The sequence below is a fragment of the Gopherus evgoodei genome, chromosome 1 (assembly GCF_007399415.2).
Source record: "Gopherus evgoodei ecotype Sinaloan lineage chromosome 1, rGopEvg1_v1.p, whole genome shotgun sequence".
Taxonomy (NCBI): domain Eukaryota; kingdom Metazoa; phylum Chordata; order Testudines; family Testudinidae; genus Gopherus; species Gopherus evgoodei.
Genome location: NC_044322.1, coordinates 46,985,406 through 47,008,424, shown reverse-complemented (window position 1 = coordinate 47,008,424; position 23,019 = coordinate 46,985,406). Strand labels below are relative to the sequence as shown.

At 41.6% G+C, this 23,019-nt stretch overlaps 1 protein-coding gene across 1 annotated transcript in view; it reads right to left on the bottom strand.

Moving 5' to 3' along the window:
* The window catches only part of NBEA (neurobeachin), an 853,790-nt gene that overhangs the window by 576,451 nt on the left and 254,320 nt on the right, over positions 1 to 23,019 (bottom strand). Inside the window, 4 exon segments of the mRNA XM_030563353.1 lie at positions 1,298 to 1,390; positions 7,486 to 7,583; positions 7,691 to 7,753; positions 8,687 to 8,766. Of these exon segments, the coding sequence (XP_030419213.1) occupies positions 1,298 to 1,390; positions 7,486 to 7,583; positions 7,691 to 7,753; positions 8,687 to 8,766 (334 nt within the window).

The window sequence follows — 23,019 nt, the reverse complement described above, 5'->3', positions numbered from 1 at the left end:
AACCCAAATAACATTCTCACTCCAAGAAAAAAGAACATATATTCTTGTCTACAGTCATAATCACTGACCTCCTTAATCCAAATTATCCTAGAAAAGCATACCTTAAAAATGTTTTTTTCTTTTTATGTTACACGGATCAAAATCTAAAGAATTTTGAGAGTCATGTATGAAGTACAATAAGCTATGTAAAAATTAACTATTGTATATAGAGATTTTACTTTCCAAATGATCAAGTGTTTGGTTCTGCTGTGTCATACAATTTTCCTTGATGCTACTCTACCATACCTACTATATCGTGCCATCAATATGGTTGTAGCTACTTGAATGAAATTAGGGAGGCAGGGTAGCCTAAATGACTGAGCAGAGGGCTTGCTACCAGATACTCCTGAGTTCTCATGCTGGCTCTGTCACTGATGCACATGTGTAACTCCATGCAAGTCATTTAGTCTCTGTCACAGTATCATCATCCGTAAAGCGGGATTAATAATGTATTCCACCTTGCAGGGTGTTAAGAGGATCAATTACTCAGTGTATGAACATTGTTTTGAAAATGTAAAGCACCATGTAATAGCACATTAGAAATAATTTGGGGCTAGTCAAAATGGCATTTGGAAAACTAAACAAAATCTGTCTACATAGCACCAACTCATTCTAAATTTCACTTTCTGCATCTTACTTCTGTATTTAATTTTTATCAGTATTTACGTACTTCATTTGCTGTTCCTTCTGTATTTGGATAGCACAGTAATAGCTAATATTTTTATGAGAATGTTTTATTATTCCTCAATTTTATTTATTTACATTCTCTTTTTAAATATCTTTACATAATTCTCAGATGTTTATTCCTAATACAACTGAAAATGCAAATGACTGACCAATAATCTTTAATGATCCATAAGATATTGAGTTTCATATGTACTGTACTTTCAGAGATATATGGGCATATGAGAACAATACATTTAATTTATAAACACCGTTACTGGGTTTTTTGTTTTGATTTCTACAACAATTTTGGTTTAAGACTTATTTTCACATAAACATTTAAAAGTTACCAGACAATGTTTTTTACCTTTTGAAATTACTATTTTATAAGAAATTAATTGGAAAATTAGGTATTTTTCCTCACTGCATATCTATAAAAATAACAATCTGCAAATTACTCATCTTAGATACTGCAGTTAATGCCTTCTAAGCACTTTCTAGATGTCATGTTTTGTATTTTAAACTGAATATTACAAAAAGAAAGCGAATTATAATCATTGTATGCCACTACAACTACTTCAGACAGTACACTTACTTGTGACCCAGGTGTTTGAGAAAATATCCCAGTACCTTCAGAGCCTGCACCCAGATACTTTCACTTTTGGAAGCCAGTAATTTATAAATGACTCTGCAATGAAATTTAAAAAAAAATTAGTTAGTATATTCTCTCAGTTTACCACCAAACACCAGACAATTCCATGGAATCATCCATAGTACTGTGAAAGTAAACAATAAAATAGTAAGAAAAGCACTAAGAAAGGAACACACATATATAAGTGAAAGGAAGTATGGTGAGATCACAAGTTATGCTAGTGGGTTGGGGTCATGGTCCCTTTAAGATAGGTCCCAAAATGGAGGGGAAATAATTTCAGTTTCAACCAAATTAAATTAAACAGTCAAAAGGCTTCTTTCTTTATTGGTCCAAATGAAGAAAAACAAACAAGACCTTCTTCAATCTAATCCAAGGTTCCACAGACACAAGGCTGCTTCCTTCAGTCAAGGTTCCAGCTGGAACAAAAACATTCTACAGTCCTTGAGCAGTAGGACAGTTCTGCTGTGTTCAAGATGAGCAGTTAATTCGCCAGTTAGGCCTTTAAGCTAGCCAAGGCCAGGTTCAGGAGTTTTAGAAGACAGCAGGAATCCAGAGAGCATCCCTCTCCCTAGCAAAACTTCACTCACTCTCCCAACCTGGAAGCCTCCCCCTGACCTTTTTTTTTTTTTTTTAATACATGGTTTCTGCCACAGGCAGTGGGTATAAAAGGCCCGGGAAGGCTTAGTCTTCCCTGATGCTACTGCCAACCTGCCGTTGGACACCTGAGCCACGGTGGCCTCGCCCCTTCCCCAAGACACCCACCATCTCCTCCACTCCATCTTGCCCACCTCTCCCCCTGGAGGTACCCACTGCTAGCTGCATTCCTCCTGCTTAGGGCAGCAAGAGCCAGCTAAGTGAGGAGTCTCGGCTCGGTTCTCTGAGGGCAGGGCCGTCAGGGGCAGCAGGAGCTAGCACTTGGGTGGCGAGCAGCTCGGCCCGGTGCTGGTGTGGGCAGTGGTTCAGCCAGGAGAGGGCATTCAGGGGTGGGAGAGGCTGGTGCTAGGTGGGCCAACCAGGCGACGGTCCAGCCTGGCATTTGGGGGGCCCTGCAGCTCAGCCCAGCACTGGTGATGGGGTCCAGCAGCTTGGGCAGAAGAGAGCCTTCAGGGGTAGAGGGGCCATGACACAGCTGAGGGGGGGCATCAGGAGTGCGAGAGATGGCCCAGCACTTGGGGAGGCTGGCAGCTCAGCCTGGTGCTTGGGGGAGAGCGGTGGGTTGGGGTGGTGGTGCTGCTGGCGGCGGCTCGGACCAATGTGGCTGTGGTGGGTGAACCGGGGCTCCTCTGGTCATGGAGCCCCCTCAGGGCTTCTCCTTTTACTGGGGGCAGATTCAGGGCTCCAGCATGCGGGGTGGATCCTTAAGGGATCCTTGGGTGGAAGGGGCAGGGCCAGCAGGCTAGCCTCCCTAAAGCAGGGGTTCACCCACAACCCATGGTTTTTGCCACTTATCAACTCCATCTTGCAGCAGACTACGAAGTCATAAATGCCAGTTTTTTTCTCCATGACTCGCATCTTAGGCAGTCTTTCAGGGCTAGCTTCCTCCTTTCAGCGCAGTCAGGGAATTTTCCTGTTTTTTGGTCTGCACACAGCTTGGGCACATATACCCAATCTTAAGAAGTTAAACAATTATGCAAATACTAAAACTATTTATCATACGCAATATACACACTTAACGGTGACCACAGTATATATCCATAACACTACATTGTCATAAATTCATACAGTATCAGGTAAGACAGGACCATTAGATCATCTAGTCTGACTGCCTATATAATACAGAGTACAGAATTTGACACAGTTACCCGTGTTGAGCCCGATAACTTGTGCCTGACTAACACATCTTCCAGAAAGGCTTTGAGTCTTAATTTCATAGAATCATAGGACTGAAGGGACCTTGAGAGGTCATCTAGTCCAGTCCCTGTCACTCATGACAGGACTAAGTGTTATCTAGACCATTCCTGACAGGTGTTTGTCTAACCTGCTCTTACAAATCTCCAATGATGGAGATTCCACAATCTCCCTGGGAAATTTATTCCAGTGCTTAACTACCCTAACAGTTAGGAAGTTTTTCTAAATGTCCAATCTAAACACCCTTTGCTGCAATTTAAGCCCATTGCTTCTTGTCCTAGCCTCCAAGGTTAATAATAATTTTTCTCCCTCCTCCTTGTAACCATAGGCACCGACTCCATAGGTGCTCCGGGGCTGCAGCACCCATGGAGAAAAATTAATGGGTGCTCTGCACCCACCAGCAGGCAAGCTCCCCTCCCCCTTGACCACTCCTCTTCCCCCACAAGCACACTGCATCCCCGCTCCTCCGACTACCTGCCAGCATTTCCCGCCCAGCCACTGCCAAACAGCTGTTTGACAGCATTAGCATGGTCTGGGAGGGAGGGGAGGAGTGGAAACATGGCATGCTCAGGGGAAGAGGTGGGGCCAGGCTGGGAATTTGGGGAAGGAGTTGGAATAGAGGCAGAGAGGGAGTGGAGACTTTAGGGAAGAGGTTGGGGTCTCATAGAAGGGGTGGAGTGGGGGTGGGGCCAGGGGCCAACGGGCAAGTCGAGCACCCACGGAAAAGAGGGGAAGTCGGCACCTATGCTTTTAACAATCTTTTATGTACTTGAAAACTGTTGTTATGCCTCCTCCCTCTCAGTCTTGTCTTCTCCAGACTATACAAACCCAGTTTTTTCAATCATCCCTCATAGGTCATATTTTCTAGACTTTTAATCATTTTTGTTACTCTTCTCTGGGCTTTCTTCAATTTGTCCATGTTTCCTGAAATGTGGCATCCGGAACTAGACACGATACTCCAGCTGAGGCCTAATCAGAGTGGAGTAGAGCAGAAGAATTACTTCTCGTGTCTTGCTTATAATATTCTTGCTAATACATCCCAGAATGATGTTCACTTTTTTTTTTTTTTTTTTGGCAACAGTGTTACACTGTGGACTCATACCTAGCTTGTGATCCACTATGACCCCCAGATCCCTTTCTGCAGTACTCTTTCCTAGGCAGTCATTTCCCATTTTTGTATGTGTGCAACTGATTGTTCCTACCTAAATGAAGAATTTTGCATTTGTCCTTACTGAATTTTATCCTATTTACTTCAGACCATTTCTCCAGTTTGTCCAGATCATTTGGAATTTTAATCCTATCCTCCAAAGCACTTGCAACCCCTCCCAGCTTAGTATCTTCCGCAAACTTTATAACTGTACTCTCAATACCATTATCTAAAAATCACTGATGAAGATATTGATCAGAACTGGACTCAGAATTGATCCTTGTGGGATCCTACTTGTTATACTCTTCCAGCACGACTGTAAACCACCGATGATTACTCTCTGTGAATGGTTTTCCAACCAGTTTTGCACCCACCTTATAGTAGCTCCATCTGGGTTGCATTTCCCTCGTCAGTTTATGAGAAGGTCATGCGAGATAGTATCAAAAGCTTTACTAAAGTCAAAATATACCCCGGCCCACCCCCACTCCACCCCTTCTACGAGACCCTAACCCCTTCCCTAAAGTCTCCACCCCCTCTCTGCCCTTATTCCAACTCCTTCCTCAAATTCCCAGCCTGGCCCCACCTCTTCCCTGAGCATGCCACATTTCCACTCCTCCCCTTCCTCCCAGACCATGCTAATGCTTCCCCCCCCCACCCCGACCCCAGCATACCTCTGCCATGTCTATATTTTCTGTTATTAGTCTCCTCCTACCTCCAGCGAGTAACAAGCCCACCCTGCCCTTGGTCCTCATCTTGCTTCTAACGTATCTGTAGAATGTTTTGTAGAATTTGAATTTTATAGAATTTAAAGATATCAAGAGATGGGAAATCCACCATTTAGGCTGTAGATTTTTCCAACAGTTAATCACCCTGACTTTAAACATTTGTTCCTTATTTCTAATATGAATTTGTCTGGCTCAGCTTCCACTGGTGGTTCTTATGCCTTTCTCTGCTAGATTAAAAAACTCTTTAAGTAGCTGGTATTTTATATTTGTATGCTAAAAAAGTTACTTCACAATTCTCTCTAGAAGAAACTATACAGATTGAGCTGCAAGTCTCTCACTTTCAGGCCCTCAAATACTTTGTGGCTCTTTACTGCACCCTCTCCAATATTTCAAAAATTGGAATATTGTTGACATGAGAACGGAACACAGTATTCTAGAATTGATATTACTAATGTCTTATATAGAAGTAAAGTCACATCCCTACTCCTAACTCCCCTGATCCAAGGATTACATTAGCCTTTTTCACCACAGCATCACACTGGGGAGGTCATGGTGAATTACTTTTCCACTGGGACCCCTAAATCCTTCTCAGTCACTGCTTTCCAGAATACATTCTGTAGGCACAGTTTGCATTTCCCCCCTAAATATATGACCTAGCATTTGGCTATATTAAAACACATATTTCTGAAGGGGCCCAGGTTACCAAATGATCCCAACTGCCCTGTATGATTGCTCTCATTATTATTTACCACTCTGCCAATCTTTGTGCCATCTAGAAATCTCATCACCAATTACTTTATATTTACTTCCATATCATTGAAGAAAATGCTGAATATAGTCAGGCCTAGTAGAGATCCCATCCCTGCAGAGCCACCTGAGAAACACCAGTGATGATTCCCCAATTAACATTTTTTTAATCTGTCATTTAGCTTTTCTTAATCAATATTACATATTTTTTTTAAATCATAATGCTGTATAGTACCAAGTTAAATGTCTTACAAAAGTCTACATGTATTCAATCTATGCCGGGGTGCCGGAACCAGCCCCTTGCCTTTTAAAAGTGGGAGGGCCATGCCTCCTTTTAAACATGGGCGTAGTTTGGGGGCCAGGGGGCTGCATTTCCCCCCAAACTGCAAGTCTCAAGCAGGTGCAAGTGTAGCCCCTGACAGTGGTGACAACCTCTTCCTGGTACGGGAGGCCCTTAGCTCCTTCTTAGCTCCCCCTCACCATGAGGCCTGGCCCCTATCCACGGCCCTGCCCGTGCTCCTTCTCTTCTCCCTGAGGCCCTATCCCCTGGCTAGGCTGGACGCCAGAGATGGGCCATGATAAGAGCTTCTCAGGGAGTCTGGGCCGCTGTGGAGAACCCTAGACCCCTATCTGCCCTGAGCAGGGAACTGAGGTGCCTCAGAGGCGCCTCCAACCCATGCCACCACCCCACAGGCTGCGCCACCCAGGTAGGGTTGCCATTCTCCAGGATCAACTTGGAGTCTCCAGTGATTAAAGATTAATCTTTAATTAAAGATGATCATGAGATGAAACCTCTTAAGAATACTCATGCCCCACCATTTCTACCAAGGTTCCAGCGCTGTTGATCTATGGCTTTATCAACCAAACTTGTAATCTCATTAAAAAATAGAGATAAGGTTTGACATGCCCTATTTTCCATAAAACAACGCTGACTGGCATTAATCAACTATCCATTCTTTAACACTTTATTAACTGAATACTGTATCAGCTTTTCCATTATTTTGCCTGGGACTGACTAGCCGGGTCATCATGCTTGCCCTTTTTTGACACAGTACCACCACTCTTCCAGTCTTCTGGAATTTCACCAGAATTCCAAGATCAAAAATTAACACCAGTGGGCCAAAGATACCTTCAGCCAACTCTTTCAGAACTCTTGGGTGCAAGTTATTTAGGCTGATTTAAAAATATTTATTTCTAATAGATGCTATTTAACATCCTCCTTATCTTCTCATTTACACTCTAGAGAGATTAGGTCACAAGATAATAAATCAGTATTTGTTTGAGCCACTATTGTTTAAAAACATATTCTATGTATGAGGATAAAGCAAAGAAGAATTAAACAGTGAAAGTATGTTGGCTTTACTAGAAAGTCAACTGTAGACATAACTTTACTCATTTTCATCTGAACTGTTGGGGAACAACCCTGACATTTGCCAGGATGACCAACTGGATGACCTGAAAGGTCATTCCTGTCTTCTTCTCTTCTATGTGACTGATGTTATAAACGCTTTCCTGTTTTGAAAGAATAACATTCTAGATTTAGTATAGTCCATACACGTATTTGTACTCCAAAAGCAAGCAATTGCACTTTTTATGTTTGTGGGAAAGGAAGCAGGTTGGAGGGAGATTAGTTTTGAAAATATATTGTCATTTCTCCATCTTACCGTATCCCGTTTCTTTGATCAAATGCAGGTATCATAGATGCTGGATGTTCTGACATTAGAGCCACTAGCAACTGCAGCACATCATGAATATTTTCATCCTATGTGACAAGCATCAAAATCTTTTAGAAAATATTCTTAATTGAATGCTTTCCATAAAGTTGGTACAATTGATTACAGTCAAAGATAAGTAATTATAGAAACCTACCTCATGCATTGTTAATAAGTAATTTAATATACTCTGCAGCTCATCTTCCTTGACTCCTCTATCCTGAAAAAGAATGGATATTTCTTCACAGAGAGCTTTAATTCTTCACACTCTGCCTAAGAAAATTATTGACTACAAAGTCTCTCTAAAACAGGATACCATTAAAAACTAACAATGCCTAGAATTATCTTATGAATGAAGTACCAGCTAAAGTCAAAGGGCTAGATTCTCTCCTCCACTCTACCCATGTACCACTTGGACAGTGCAAAAGAGACATTACAAATCCCTGTCCCCAGTGTACAGGATTTGTAGCGTCGGGGGAGTCTGCAGAGACAAAGCTAGCATTGCCAACTACAGCCCATTCCCACAGTTCCCAAATAAAGGGGCATATCTGGACAAAGAAAGAATGAGAGAAGAAGTGTGGGCAGAACACACTGAACCCTGCACTCTGGTTACTCTCAAATGACAGATGATCCATTGCTTACAATGTGTCATTTGGGACACATAAGAGCAGCTCAAAGACTACTCAAAACTGCACCAGGGCCAGACAGAATCAAGAAGCTGTAACTAACTTCCTGATTGACCTCTCCCCTTCTCGTACCAATTAAATCTCTACCACAGTGCCATGGAGTAGAGAATCTGGCCTAAATGCTTTAAAGGACTCTACAGCAGCAGGTTAGGAGTCTGTACCTTTTTGGTCTATAAGTATGTTGAAACAGATATAAAAGCAGTGACACATGACTGATATGAAATATCCTAAAAGTTCATTGCATTTATGGTTGGTGTGGTTTTTTAGTTTGTTTTTTTTTGGGGGGAAGGGTTAAGTAGTATTACTGGCACAGACCAATTAATAATAATATTAATCAGGTTTAGACAAAATAATTGCCAGGAATTATGTATCTAGTGCTTCATTAGAAACTACTCAATATCTACCTTGGGCCTTCAAGCTCGTTACATTTATCAAATTGCTAACATTCTCAAATAAGATTATTTTACCTTCAATATAAGCTGTTTCAAAAACAGAAGCATAAATGCTCGTAACGATATGATTTCTTTCTGTGATGGGCGAGGACCTTCTGGAAGAAGAAAAACACGCCACCTTTTAAATGTACTATATGTACCTGTTCTTAGTGACAGCAGCATTTTCAAGGGATTGCATTTCCTGCAGTAGAATGAGTACTGTGCTTACTACACGAAAGTTAGCATCTGCAAATGATGACACACACTTTTCAGAATTCTGTTATGTATAACCAAAATTCCTTATGTGATGATATTTCCTTTTCAATGAAAAACTAATCACAGTTTTTACAGAGACACAGAAACATCAAATGTTAGGCAATGAAAATCTAATATGGGCTAACAATAACTAAACCATCAAAGTTATACCAGTTGGATGGAACTCTATACAGAAGGGGTTTTTTTGTTTGTTTTTTTGTTTAATTCTAACCTGATTATGGCTTTACTTCAAAGAAAGACTAATCCTATATAATCAAAGAGAAATTACCAGTTCAGTAAAATAGATCCATGCCAGCTAAAAATACATTGTCTACAACAGTTTATAACCAGCATTCCTTCATTCAAGAGTTGTTGTTAAAACAGACTATAAAAAAGAAATCTAAAAAACTCAATGGAAGTTAACAATAAGATGCAATAAACATCACAGTCTATTCATTCGTCCTTTCTTCTTTTCGATTCTCCATTCGTCTCCTTTACTAGTATATTGTATGTTAAATTGGAAAGCTCCCTTGCATCTTTCCCATCTTTCTGGTGATTCCTAGCACACAATGTGTGTGGTATAAACAAAATAGCCTAGGTTACTTTTTCAGGAGTAATTTAACTTGCACAAAATAACATTCTTTATTTCAGTGGCTATATTTCTGTCCCATTTCATGGATGAAACATTATTAAGAACCACCGTTGGGCACATTTTCTAGTCTCTGAGGTCTTTGTCTGAAATATAGTCTCTGCCTTACACCAGGTATTTGAAAATATGGACATTGTTATTAGATCCAACACAAAAGAAGCAGTCTTTTAAAAAGAGAAAAATATTTTTATGCACGTGAATTTTTTATGCCATCATGCAACTGATCTCTTCCCACGTAAAATGCAGAGATGAATTTGGATTTCAAGGTAGTAGACTGCAACTACATCAACAGATGCATGAATTATTACAATGATACTGTGCTCCCAGCCAAAAGGTCCTACCATGCTATATTCTATGTGGTTGCATTGTGTTCAGAAAGCATACCCCTAATTATTTCAGATATATGCATCTCCTCATGCCTCTCCATGTCAACCCACATGAGTTCCACTGGTGGAGTAGTGTTAATCTACTTCTCCATACTGTGGAAGCAGTATTCTCTCCAAAGTCTAGACTAAAGCTCTGAACCTCCTCCTGAGAGATTATAAAGAAAGAACCTCAAAACAAACCTTAAATCATGGGAGATAGCCAAGGGTGTGATACTGATGAGAAGAAAAAGACAGGAAGGATTTCTAGGAGAAAAATTTTAAGGAGTGATTTGCAGGAAGGTGTCCCAAATCAACCACACCAGGTATACGCCTGTGCTCACAGCTCCACGAGGGAGGCACCAACTGATACGCTCGGCCGGCCATGGGATCAGGCTGGAATACAGACTGACCCACCGGGGTTCCTTACCCTTAACAGATGGCAATAGGACCTACCACTTAGTACTGGGACAAGGCACGAGGGTGAGGAAATGGAGAGTATGGAGCATGAGTGTGTACATGTGCGCCCTTGGCATGGCTTGAAAGCAAACTGACTGCAGCTCACACAGCCGGCTCCAGGTATACAGGGGGATGATAGCTGGATGGAAGGGCTCATGGATAAGGATGCAAGAGAGTAGTGGGAGGCAAATATGTTAGCCTTAGAATGACAAAGGCCCTTTTTCCTATAAGCTGGGAAGGGGTTACACCTCAGGTCAAATAGGGACATCTGAACCCAATGAAGGGCTGCCTGAGACCTTTAAAAACCCTTCCTCTGGCCAGAGAGGGGGAGGAGAGACAAGCTGCTGCAAGGCTAGTGGCAGTAGGGATATAGGCTTCTCTGGGGTGAGAGGCAGTTCTCCTCCCTAGAAAGGAAAAAACCAAAAATGAGTGCCCTGTTTAGGGGAAAGACTGACACCTCGGCTAACAGGTCGACAACACCGTACCCCCATGCCCAGCGAGGGGGCAGGGAAAGTGTCCCCTTTGTTTTGTGTTTGAAAAATTGGTTTCTTTTTGTTTGCTGGAGGGGCACTCCTTGTGCCTGCCCTGAGGCCTACCTTGAACATACTGAGAAGAGAATAACAGAGGAAGAAGACACCCACTGTACAGAGTGGGGCTGATTTACAACAGCCCCCAGCACTGCCAGAGGGGGAAATGGTAGGAGTTGTCTTGCCACAGGATGATCACAATCTAAATTTAAAACAAGATGACTCAACAGGTGGACAAAACAAACAGATGGGACGCGCACAAGGGAACAGAAGATAGTTATGAATAGCAGAATAAGCAATGATCACAGCAGTTACAGCACACCAGCTGCCTAATACTAGACTGGGTACAACAATACTGGAAAGTAGGGAAGCTAAGTAAATTGGATTCTACTGCTGTAAATTTGCCACTTTACGAGTCTCATTTGGCTTTGATGCTATTAGAGCGACTAATGCAGACACAGCCTTATTTTCTGGAATGTAGTACTGCCATCTCCAGAGTTCAAAAATAATAAATCAGACCTCATAAGACTATACGGTAACAAAAACAAACTACCACCATCATCTCAATTTTTGAGCCAAAGGTTAAATCATAGTTTTCTAGTTTATTTTCTGATTTTTTTTAAAAATCATCCTCTCCGTCTCCACTGTGTGAGAGACAGTTACAGTGTTGTCATCCTGCACAAGTTTATCAAAAGTAATCCAATTCTGGCCCCTGCTGCGGGACCTCTGATTAGAAGACCCAAACAAAACCAGGTCCTATTATGCTAGAGCCTGGAGAACACATAGCCAGAGGAAGTCCCCGCCTGAAAGAACATACAATCTAGTGCAAAGCATGGTGATGAATTTCTCATGTGGGAGCTGGCACTAGGACCAGGCAACTCAAATCATTTAATGGCTATGAAACTTCCATTAGATGGGAGTAACGGTTAATCTCTGCTGAGCTGAATCTGATTCAAACTAGTGATCTACAGGTGAAAAGCTTTGTATCTCATTAGCAATGTCCTGAGGCCAAAAAGTGCCCAGTAAATGCTAACACCACACCTTAGAGAATGAGGCTTGCTTTCTGGTGAGATAAGTTTATTAAATCACATGCTGACCTTTTTGGAGTTTACACAGGCAGGTTCTTCCATTTTCTTGAGATAGGCAAAACTCTCCCTGACATTGCACTCAGTCTCAAACACTCTCTATAATAAGTTGCGACCTCCTGCTCTTACAGGGACAGCTCCCATTACCCAAAATTTAAACACTAAAAACACAACAAGAAAAATATTAGCACAACACACAAATTCACTTCTAAATACTTTTTGCAATATGAAATCATTCCAACTATTACTTCAGGCTCCTCACATTAACTTCTCTTCATGTGTGTGTGTATATTTTTTCAGCCCCACATGGCTCACCGACAGGGTTCGATAAACAGCCTTCAGATCCACTGCACAGACCTCTTCTACTTCAGCGATATAGGAGTAATTGATAGTAAGGGGGACAGCATGTGTGTGGATGAGTATGTAAAGGGAGATAACACATACTTATGTAGTATGCTAACAATTTGTGAGACGGCAGAACGCTCAGCATCAGGATTCTGAATGTCTATTCCTGGATCTGGGATCACAATGTTATCTATTGGCTATAAGTAGCATAACCAAATATAACAACCTCTCTGTTTGGGTCTTCTGCTGGGACTGAGCATGAGGCCTCTGGATTTAAAAAGCATGAGCCTCAGGCTAATCAACTTAAGACTTTTTAGCACTGAAGCGATAGCAGAATCATTAATTCTTAACATGTGGCCTCTCCACCAGAGGTGACAGAACCAGAGGGGGTTACTGCGGGTCTCAGAAACACCTAATCTTACAGAAAAAAAATTAAATTATGTGACAAAGTGGATCAGGCCTGGGTTCATCAGATTAGAGATATGGGTTCTATTACCAGAAATACCAGAACAGATTTTATGCAAGTTGCTCATCTGTGAAATGGGTGAACGACAGTAATTCCCCCCGTCCCCATCTCTTATTCCCCAAGGTAACAGTATGATGTTCTGGGTTCAGAATAAGGGTTGTGAAGGGCCCATAAACACCAAAAGAGGTGGATGAGAGTTCACAGTTTTTAAGTTTGTACATTCCCCTAGATTACAGGGCACCAGTAGGGAAAAGTCTCTCTCTGATTTTGCTTCTCTAAGTCATGGGATGACTGGAGCTTTTCATCTAACCGCTTGAAGCAGGAGCCAAATGTTACTTATAAATTTGTGAGAGTTAGTAACAGTGAGAATAAAAAAAGAGGTGGCTTGTCTTCAGAAATGAGACTTTTTTCTTAGCTTGGGAATATTATCCTCTTTCCTCCCTTTTTCTTGTTTCTTTCACTTCTTGCTGTGGTGGGCAGATGTCAATTATTACAAGCTATTTTTACTATTAGGTAGAGATGAACTTGAATTTTAATGAATATTAATACATAGTTACAAGCATGTTTGAATATAAAATACATATTACTTTTAGCTAGTTATGTTACAAAGTGTACAAGCTAATCAAAGACATTCGGGTGGGGGGAGTGTTTGTCTCCCATGGAAACGCAAATGTTAGGAAGACAACCCCTCCTTAGCCAGAAAACCTTGTTTATAAACACCCTAAGAGTATTTATACAAATTCAAAAGAGCTGCATTTTAACCTTTATCTTGGTTTAACGTTCTATGCCAATTTCTTTTATTTTATGTTTTGAAAAATGGATATAAGCTTGTTTATTGTGACTGATGTTTTGTATAAAAATATTTGATAGGACTTTTAATTGTAAAGACTGCAACTGGAAAACACAAGAAGGACTTCAAAGAGAAGCAAAACTGAAGTCCTTATCAAAGCATAAAACGTATGGATAAAGTAGGCCTATACCAACTCACTTCTCCCCTTTTCTCTTTTCAAATAAAACCCTGTGTCCTTAAAACTCCAGGAAAAAGATGTGTAGTTTGAAATATTTTAAACTTTTAGGTTATTTCTTAAATGTTGAAATCGAAAGCACCTTTGTGAAATACATACTTACAAATATGTTAGATAAGTACAGAGCTCCTAATATCATTGCTATCTACATGGTCAAATGCTTTACCTATCAACATGGAATCAAATGATCTTGCTAAACTAATTACAAACATAAGATGACATTTAAGTATAGAATATTTGTATTAATAGGAAATTAATTAATTACTGGTAGCACTCAAGCAACTCACCCACCCCACTCAGGAAGACAAGAAAAATAATTCCTTCAAAATTATAATGAATCAGCAACTACTTTGAGAACTATTTAAGTTAAAGACTTTCTCAGTTATTTTAAAAGACTGTTCATACAAAAACTTTTACATAGAAAAACAAGTGTAATTGGAAGAAGGCAACAAAAATATGCATATTCATCAAACAGACTGCATATTCAGAAACTGAACATGTCACCTAAGCCAACTGCCTAAGGCAAAGAGGCAATGAAAAAATGACAGCAACCAATCTGAATCTAAAATAGTCTGAAAGAGGTGTGTTCTTCTATAATGTCAGGAAAATAGGAAGAAACACACAAAAACTCTAAAGAGGACATCCCTCACATCCACCCACAGGCCCGCTGCTATCCAGCTTAAACAGCAAGCAATCATCAATGCATCCTGCCCATCTCTACAACAAAAATAGAGAAGGATTCACAAAGAAACCAACCCAAGGAAACCTCCCCTATATTTCAACACTGATTGTAAGATAAATTTAAATATGACTGTGCCAAAGGATTAGATTTAAAATTCTTAAAGATTTTATTGGGATAGGAAAATACTATTGCAACTTAAAATACTGAAAGTTTCTCCAGTTAATCCCAAAGGCTAGATTCCCAAAGAAACTTAAGTACAAGGACACCTATCATTTAGGTGCCTAGAAAATCCCTGGGTTTCACAAAGCCTGAATTTGGCACCTACTCTCCCTATACATGGAATGGAGGGAGATAGGGCCTTAACCTAAAGCAGCCAGTGGGAGATGTCAAGATGGCATGTGTCCTAAGCCCCACCTCTCTTTTGGAAGTAAATGCTTAAGCCCAGGCTGCAGGGATGCACCTCCCTTCATTTGGGATACTTAGTGGCAGACCCTTTCATGAGATATCCATGCAATTTTAGCAAGAAGCCAGGGATCTACCACATAACACTTTTAATCCAGTGGTAAAGGTATTCGCCTCACCTGTGGGAAACACTCAGTTCAAGTACCCCCTCCATATGAGAGGAAGAATGGATTTGAACTGGGATGTGCTACTCCTCAGGTGAGTGCTCTTGCCACTGGGCTATAGCACAGTCTGATGTGGGGCTCCTTCAGTCTCTCCTGGTACATGAATCACTCTGGGCTTAGGCATCCAAATGCCTGGTGGGGGGTTGCAGTGTGCATGCTCACAAACAGAAACATAGATGTTTAGTAAACTTTTACTGCAAAAATGTAGGTGATGAGCAAGTTTAGGTGCCTACAGTGTTCAGGGCAGATGAGCTGGGGCTTTGTGAATCCCTGTGGGACCTAAAATGGGAGCTAGGCACATTAGTCCTTTCGTGAATCTATCCCCACATGGTTAGACACATGTTGCTGGAGAGGGCACAGGGCTCAATGGTGGTAAGCAGAGAAATAGTGGGATTTAAAGGATTTAAGATTCTCAATATCTGTAATTTCCCTGTGTTTTAAGGAAGATCCTACATGGCTTCCTCTAAGTAACTGATTTAAATTTAGTTAAGATAATGTACTTTGTCCAATTATAAACTGGCTGGTTATTAAAAACAACAAGACAGGTTCCACCTGGCCAGAAGCAAAGTTCTTTTGCCCACTGTTTTAGTTATCTAAGGATAGACCAACTGGCTTCACAATAATTTTGAGAAATAAGACCTTGTTCTTAATTTATCAAGAGCAAAGTGCCCTACGAAAGGTGGAGTTCACACTCAAAAGTGTAGTCTCTGCTTAAAACTCTCCACAGAGAGGCATACAGAAGAGATTGTAACAGAAGTAACTAGTCCCACAGCTGAGCCATTCTTTTTAGGTGACAAATCTGAGGAAGCAGCAAAGAGTCCTGTGGCACCTTATAGACTAAGAGACGTTTTGGAGCATGAGCTTTCGTGGGTGAATACCCACTTCGTCGGATGCATATCATGCATCTGACGAAGTGGGTATTCACCCACGAAAGCTCATGCTCCAAAACGTCTCTTAGTCTATAAGGTGCCACAGGACTCTTTGCTGCTTTTACAGATCCAGACTAACACGGCTACCCCTCTGAAATCTGAGGAACTGTCCCAGACTGAGGTGTCAGAGAAGGCTTTGGAACAAATTGATAAATTAAACAGTAATAAGTCACTAGGATGAGATGTTATTCACCAAGAGTTTTGAAAGAACTCAAATGTGAAATTGCAGAACTACTAACTATAGTATGTAACCTATCACTTAAATCAGCTTCTGTACCAGATGACTGGAAGATAGCTAATGTGATGCCAATTTTTAAATAATGGCTCCAGAGGTGATCCTGGCAATTACAGCCTAACTTCAGTACCAGGCAAACTGGTTGAAACTATAGTAAAGAACAGAATTATCAGATGAACACAATTTGTTGGGGGAGGAATCGACATGGCTTTTGTAAAAGGAAATAATACCTGACCAATCTACTAGAATTCTATGAGAGGGTCAACAAGCATGTGGATAAGGGGGACCCGGTGATGTAGTGTACATAGATTTTCAGAAAGCCTTTGACAAGGTCCTTCTCACCAAAGGCTCTTAAGCAAAGTAAGCTATCATGGGAAAAGAGGGATGATCCACTCGTGGATCAGTGACTGGTTAAAAGATAGAAAAGAAGGAGTAGGAATAAACAGTTTTCAGAAAGGAGAGAATTAAATAATGGTGTCCCTCAGGGGTCTACACTGGGACCAGTACTGTTTAACATTCACACATTGTCTTGAAAAAGGAGGAAGGTGGGTTGGTAAAATTTGCAGACAATACAAAACTACTCAAGATAGTTAAGTCCAACTCAGACTGCACAGAGTTACAAACTCTTTGGGATCTCACAAAATTGGACAACAAAATGATGGATAAAATTCAATCTTGATAAATGCAAAGTAATGCATATGAGAAAATATTATCCCAACTAGATATATATAAAATGATGAGGTCTAAATTAGCTGTTATCACTCAAGAATGAGATCATTGAGTCATTATGGATAGTTCTCTGAAAACATCTGCTCAAATGCAGGAGCAGTCAAAAAAAAGCTAACAATGTTAGGAACCATTAGGAAAGGGATAGACAATAAGACAGTAAATATCATAATGCCACTATATAAATTCATAGTACACCCACATCTTGATTATTGTGTGCAAATATGGATCCCCCATCTCAAGAATATTGAAATTGGTACAAGTACAGAGAAGGTTAACTAAAATTATTAGGGGTATGGAACGGCTTCTGTATGAGGAGGGATTAAAAAGACTGGGACTTTTCAGCTTGAAAAGGAGAAGAATAAGGGGGGATAGGATAGAGGTCTAGAAAATCTTGACTGGTGTAGACAAAGTGAATAAGGAGATGTTACTTGCACAAGAATGAGGGATCACCCAGGGAGCAGGTATAAAACAAACAAAAGGAAGTACTTCCTCACCCAACACATAGTCAACCTGTGTAACTCAATGCCAGGGGATGTTCTGAAGGCCAAGACTATAACAGGGTTCAAAACAGCACTAGATAACTTAATGGAGGATAGGTCCATCAATGGCTAGTAGCCAGGATGGGTAGGGATGTACCACCAAATCAACGTATTGCTGTTGCAGCCATTACTTATTAAGAGTGACCCAGAGAGGAAAATAATAAGTTTTTAAGCTTTTCTTCGCAGGTTTCTGACTTTAAAAATTCAGGTATCACTTAGTGCCTTTTAAGAAAAACAGAATATGGATAACCGGAGAACTAATAGGTTTATGACATCACCATTACCATTTTTTTTCATTCCAGGTCATGTTAAGATTTTTAATTTAAACTGCAACAATTCAGTTCTTACTTTGCTTTTGTTTTAAATAGCCATATAACACATTTTGAAATGGTTCAACTTCAAATAAAAATGTAAATAGCAGAAACATACCACCGAGGTTCCCTGGGCAACTTGAGGAATACTCAGTTTTTAATACAATCATTAAAATGCACCATCCATCATAAAGAAATAGAAAGGAGTTAATTGTTTTCTTTTCTACAATTTCCACAGAAAAATAATTTAAGAGGGAAGGAATATGACTGTTAGGAACCTTACTCTCATTTACTCTACTGCTAAATGTCTTTATATACTATGGCTATAAATATGCAACCTTGTGAAAACCTTCTGTCTTAACATTTTATCACAGATTTAACAGAACAGAGAATGATTATAGCAGAATGGTAGCTCTGCTGTAGTTTAAAGTTAAGACCAGGTTTCTGTTCAAAGTTCGACTACTCTAAGTGCTCTAAGATCTGTAATGTTACTTGAATTGCCTTGAAATTGCTTCATGGGAGTACGGGGGAGGGGTTCCTGAGATACAGTTCCCCCACTCAGCTTTTCTTAATCTATTCTGGTAATGCTTTTTTGCACAGAGGGAGAGATCAAACCAGGACTCAGATCATTGCACCAAAGTCTCCAAAGTTCAGAAGTTACCCCAACACAGTGCATGGCCCAATGTGCCCTTTGCGGGAAATCAAATTAAAATGTGGTTTGGAAAAAAGTTTGCATCTCCAGTGATGCATGTGTCAAGCTGTTCTAAGGCTCATGCCCTAGACAGATTACACTGGGCATGCACGGACAGGGGAGTTAACAGAACTTTTAGCCTTCAAGTTTCACACAAGCTGGACCTATCCAGCCAGTGTCAGTTCAAGTGCCACCCAGGGCAGGAATCTGGAAAAAATTCACACAGCATATTGCTAAAATATGACTGGAAAGTCTTTTGCTTTTGATGGGGTGGAGGAATATAATCAAAAGTATTTTTGTTAAAAAAACATGTGAATGACTGCTGGCAGGGGAGACAAGAGGAGGAGTGTGGGGAATAAGGTTGAAAGGGGTGTGGGGCGGCATCGAGGGGGAGGGAAACATGATGATGGGTGGTAGAGAATGTCAGAGGGGCTCAAGGGAAGGAGAGAAGGAGGGACACTGGGGTTGAATTCAACCAAGAGTTTCAATGCGGCGGAAAACTGTAAAACAAAAAAAAAAATTGTAAAAAATGTTTTGAAAGGACATTTGAAACATTTAGAAGGTCCCCAACATTTGTTTTGTTTTAGTGAGAACAAACAAAACAATTCAGCTTCAGTTGAAAGGGCTTATTTCCCCCTACAGGTTTTGGGTTCTGCCACTGAACAAAAAAATCAATTATTCACTCAGCTCTACTCTTGAGCTGCCATAGGAGAGAAACCCATCCATTATGATTGGTTGGTGGATTCTTGGTTAAAAACAATTACAAAACACAACTTTAAGTAGTAAAACTCACAATTTAAGGTGTAAAACTGGACTTCCTTCCATGTTGGATTGCTAGTAAATAGTAAATATCACTTTGTAGGTCTGTCTCAATGTACAGTGTGCTGATGATGTGTGTTCCGAGGTACTAAATTTCTGAAGTACTGCATCCTTTTTTTTTTCCTAAGTGTTGATTAATTGAAAATTAAGCCTTAATTTCTACTGTACAAAATCCAAAGATGAGCATTGTTGCTTGAAATTACAAAGGAGTATCCAAGCAGCAGATCCAAAATATTTACAAAGCTACATAAACTACTCAATCTTTGAAATAATTCGAAGTGCTTGCAATTCCCATTTCAGGAGAGGTATACAGAGATGACAAGCAAATATAGTTTCTGTATCGAGAGACTTGTTATATAAACTTACAAATACATTGGCTCTAAACAATATTCGTTTAACTAGAAGGTCACAAAAACACCCACATTTTGCTTCTTAAGACACTACACAGGAAAGCCTTAAAGCAGGTTTTGTCTGTCGCTGATATTAAATCAAGCTATTGTACTAATATTAAAGAAAATCTATTTCCTTACCTCCCCAAGTAATAAGAGAAGCTATATGTCCATAATACAAGAAAGCATCAAGCTTTGTAAATGTCTAAAAGAAATAGGTTTACAGTTTAACCAGACATTTCATGCTTCCAAAGATACAGTGCATTTAAATGCACTGTAATATCCATAATGAATTTCTGAAACTGGCAACATTTCCATTAAAATTTCCTCCAAATCTAAAAAGCCTTATGCCAAATTAGCTCAGAGCTTCAGTTGTCTCTGACAATGAAATGTCTTGTGACATTTTTCAGTTTCTTACAGTAAAATTTCTAGACAACAGGCTTCATTCTTTCATCTTGAAATACCAAAAGTCACTTAAAATGTAGTGATGGTAACATTCAAGCACTGGAATTCTTATGGTAAAAAGTATTTTCATTTTATGAACCTTGCTTTGTATTTTTATTACACAAAGCCACCCATGCATTTCACTGGGCAGGAAACTTGATCAGACCCACAGTGTTGTGGACAGCCCCAGAGGTGGGGGAACCACAGATTTAGGAACGTGTGTGTGTAGGGGGCTCCTACTCCTTCAGAGATTCTCTGCCTCCCTTTGGCCAGGCAAAGGGAGATAGGAGTCAACTGACCCCTCACTACTCCCCTCCCCCAATTAATTTAAACATCTATCCAGGCTTTCTAAGCCTCTTGTTCCCTTTAGCTGCCTCACCCTCCTTCCCTGTAGTTGTAGTATGAGATGTGTTTTTTTCCTGTCCTTTTTCCATGTGGGGGAGGGGAGAGATGGTTCAGAAATGTGAGCACTTATTTAAGCTCTTACGGATCTTAATGAGAATGAGTCAAACCCATCTTGCTCAGCAAGTTGGCAAGAATTGAAATGGCAACTACTATGGTGCCCCTTTTTATAGCTCCACCCTCAGAACCTGCTGAGTTCTCAGGGGAGGAGTTAGAGAGGGATGCATGATTTGCTCTAACAAGCACTTCTAGTAGAAGGGCTGCACTGTTCATTAGCACCAATCACTCACGTTCCAAATGCAGGAACATTCAGAAGACGCTTGAAGAAATAGAAGTGCCATCATATAGAACCGTACTGACTGTCTCCAGAAGGGTCATCAGAAAAAATGTAACCTCTAGATCCGTAGCATAGACTTATACCACTTGAGCTAAAGGAGTAATTAGTACAGAGGTGGGCAAGCTATGACCCGTGGGCCACATCCGGCCCACGGGACCCTCCTGCCCAGCCCCTGAGCTCCTGGCCCAGAAGGCTCGCCCCTGGCCCCTCCCCCACTGTTCTACCTCCCCCACAGGCTCAGTGGGCCGCGCTGCCGGCGCAGTGCTCTGGGCAGCCAGGCAGTGCAGCTGCAGAGCCATGGCCTGACTCTGTGCTGCACAGTGGCGTGGCTGGCTCCAGCCACAGCCACGCCACCAGCCACCGGTGCTCCAGGCAGCACAGTAAAGGGGCAGGGAGCGGGGGGGGGGTTGGATAGAAGGCAGGGGAGTTCAGGGTGGTGTTCGGGAGTGGGGTGGTCAGAGGGCAGGGTATGGGAGGGGTTGAATGGGTGAAGGGGTTCTGGGGGTCAGTCAGGAAGGAGGGAGGGTTGGATGGGGCAGCGTCGGGCAATCAGGTGCAGGAGTTCCAGGGGCGGTCAGGGAGAAGGGGTGGGTGGGTGGATGGGGCAGAGGTCCCGGGGAGGCATTCAGGAATGGGACAGGTGGGGGGCAGTCAGGAGTAGAGGTTCCAGGGGCGGTCAGGGACAGGGAGTGGGGTGGGTGGATGGGGCAGGAGTCCTGGGGGGAGCCATCAGGAAACAGGGGGGACTGGATGGGTCAGGAGTCCCAGGCTATCAGGAGGCAAGAAGCGGGGAGGGGAGGAGGGAGGCCAGGCCGCACCTGGCTGTTTGGGGAGGCACAGCCTCCCCTAACCGGCCCTCCATACAATTTCCAAAACCCAAAGTGGCCCTCGGGCCAAAAAGTTTGCCTGCCCCTGAACTAGTAGTAGTAATAAGCTATTATCCTCTATATAGACAAGCCACTAGAAAGGGTGGTGAAGTAAGTGTCCCTTAGTGTGAGAGGTACATCAGCCAACTGGTAGCACAGTGAAATAAGTGTTAACCATTTTCATAGTCTCTGATGAAACGTGCTGACCTTTGGTGAAGCCAGCCACAAATAGATGCAAGGATAATCAGAAAGATTTTGCAATGTCCATGCAATATTGAAGAGCTCTGGATACATCGAAGATTTGGAATGGGACTTTAGGAAGAACACAAATAAGTTGCTTGGCTGGTTTAAGTAGAAATCAGAAACCATCTTGGGGGTGAATTTTGCATGATGCCTCAGTACCACTTTGTCCCTATGGAACAAGGTATAAAGGAGTTCCAGCATGAGTGCCTGAAGCTCATTCACTCCTCTGGCCAAGGTGATAACCACCAGAAAGATCACTTGAAAATAAGATGGTGAACAAAGCACTCTGGGAAGAGCATGGATGGGTGGAGCTCCACAAGCTTCAAAAGGACGATGTTGAGGTCCATCCTGAAGTAGTTTCCGTAACCAATGAGTAAGAATGCATTAAGTCTTTAAGGAATTCAGATACCGTTAGATCAGAGAAGATGAAGAGTGGCTATATCAATGGATGATATAGCTTCTAGATGGACTCTGAACTAAATGAAAGCCCAATATACTTTAACTGCAGCAAATGGTCCAGACTCACCAGTACTGGAACCTGCCCCAGATCTAGGTTGTGTTGGGCCACCCATATCAAGAATCTTTTCCATTTGGAGGAGTTTTCCTCATGGGAAGCTTCTTGCTCTGTGCTAAGATTTCCTTGATGTGTGAGTGGCCATGCCAGTCAACATCCCAGCCATCATTTTCAGCAACTTTGGGTCTGGATGGAATGCTTTATCTTGATTTTGTGACACCAGGTCTGAGTGGCCAGGAAGTCTGATCAGGGGTTGTGTGGACAACAGGCTGCTCAGTCAGTAGGGAGCTGTGAAATGAATTTATCATGGTCTCATCTGACCTTGGCAATGATTCTGGGGATTAGCAGAATCCATGGGGAAGTGTAAAGGGGGCCCTGATTCTCCTACAAAAGGAAAATGTCTGGCACAGATCCTGTGGCTCCTGTCTCCTCTGGAATAG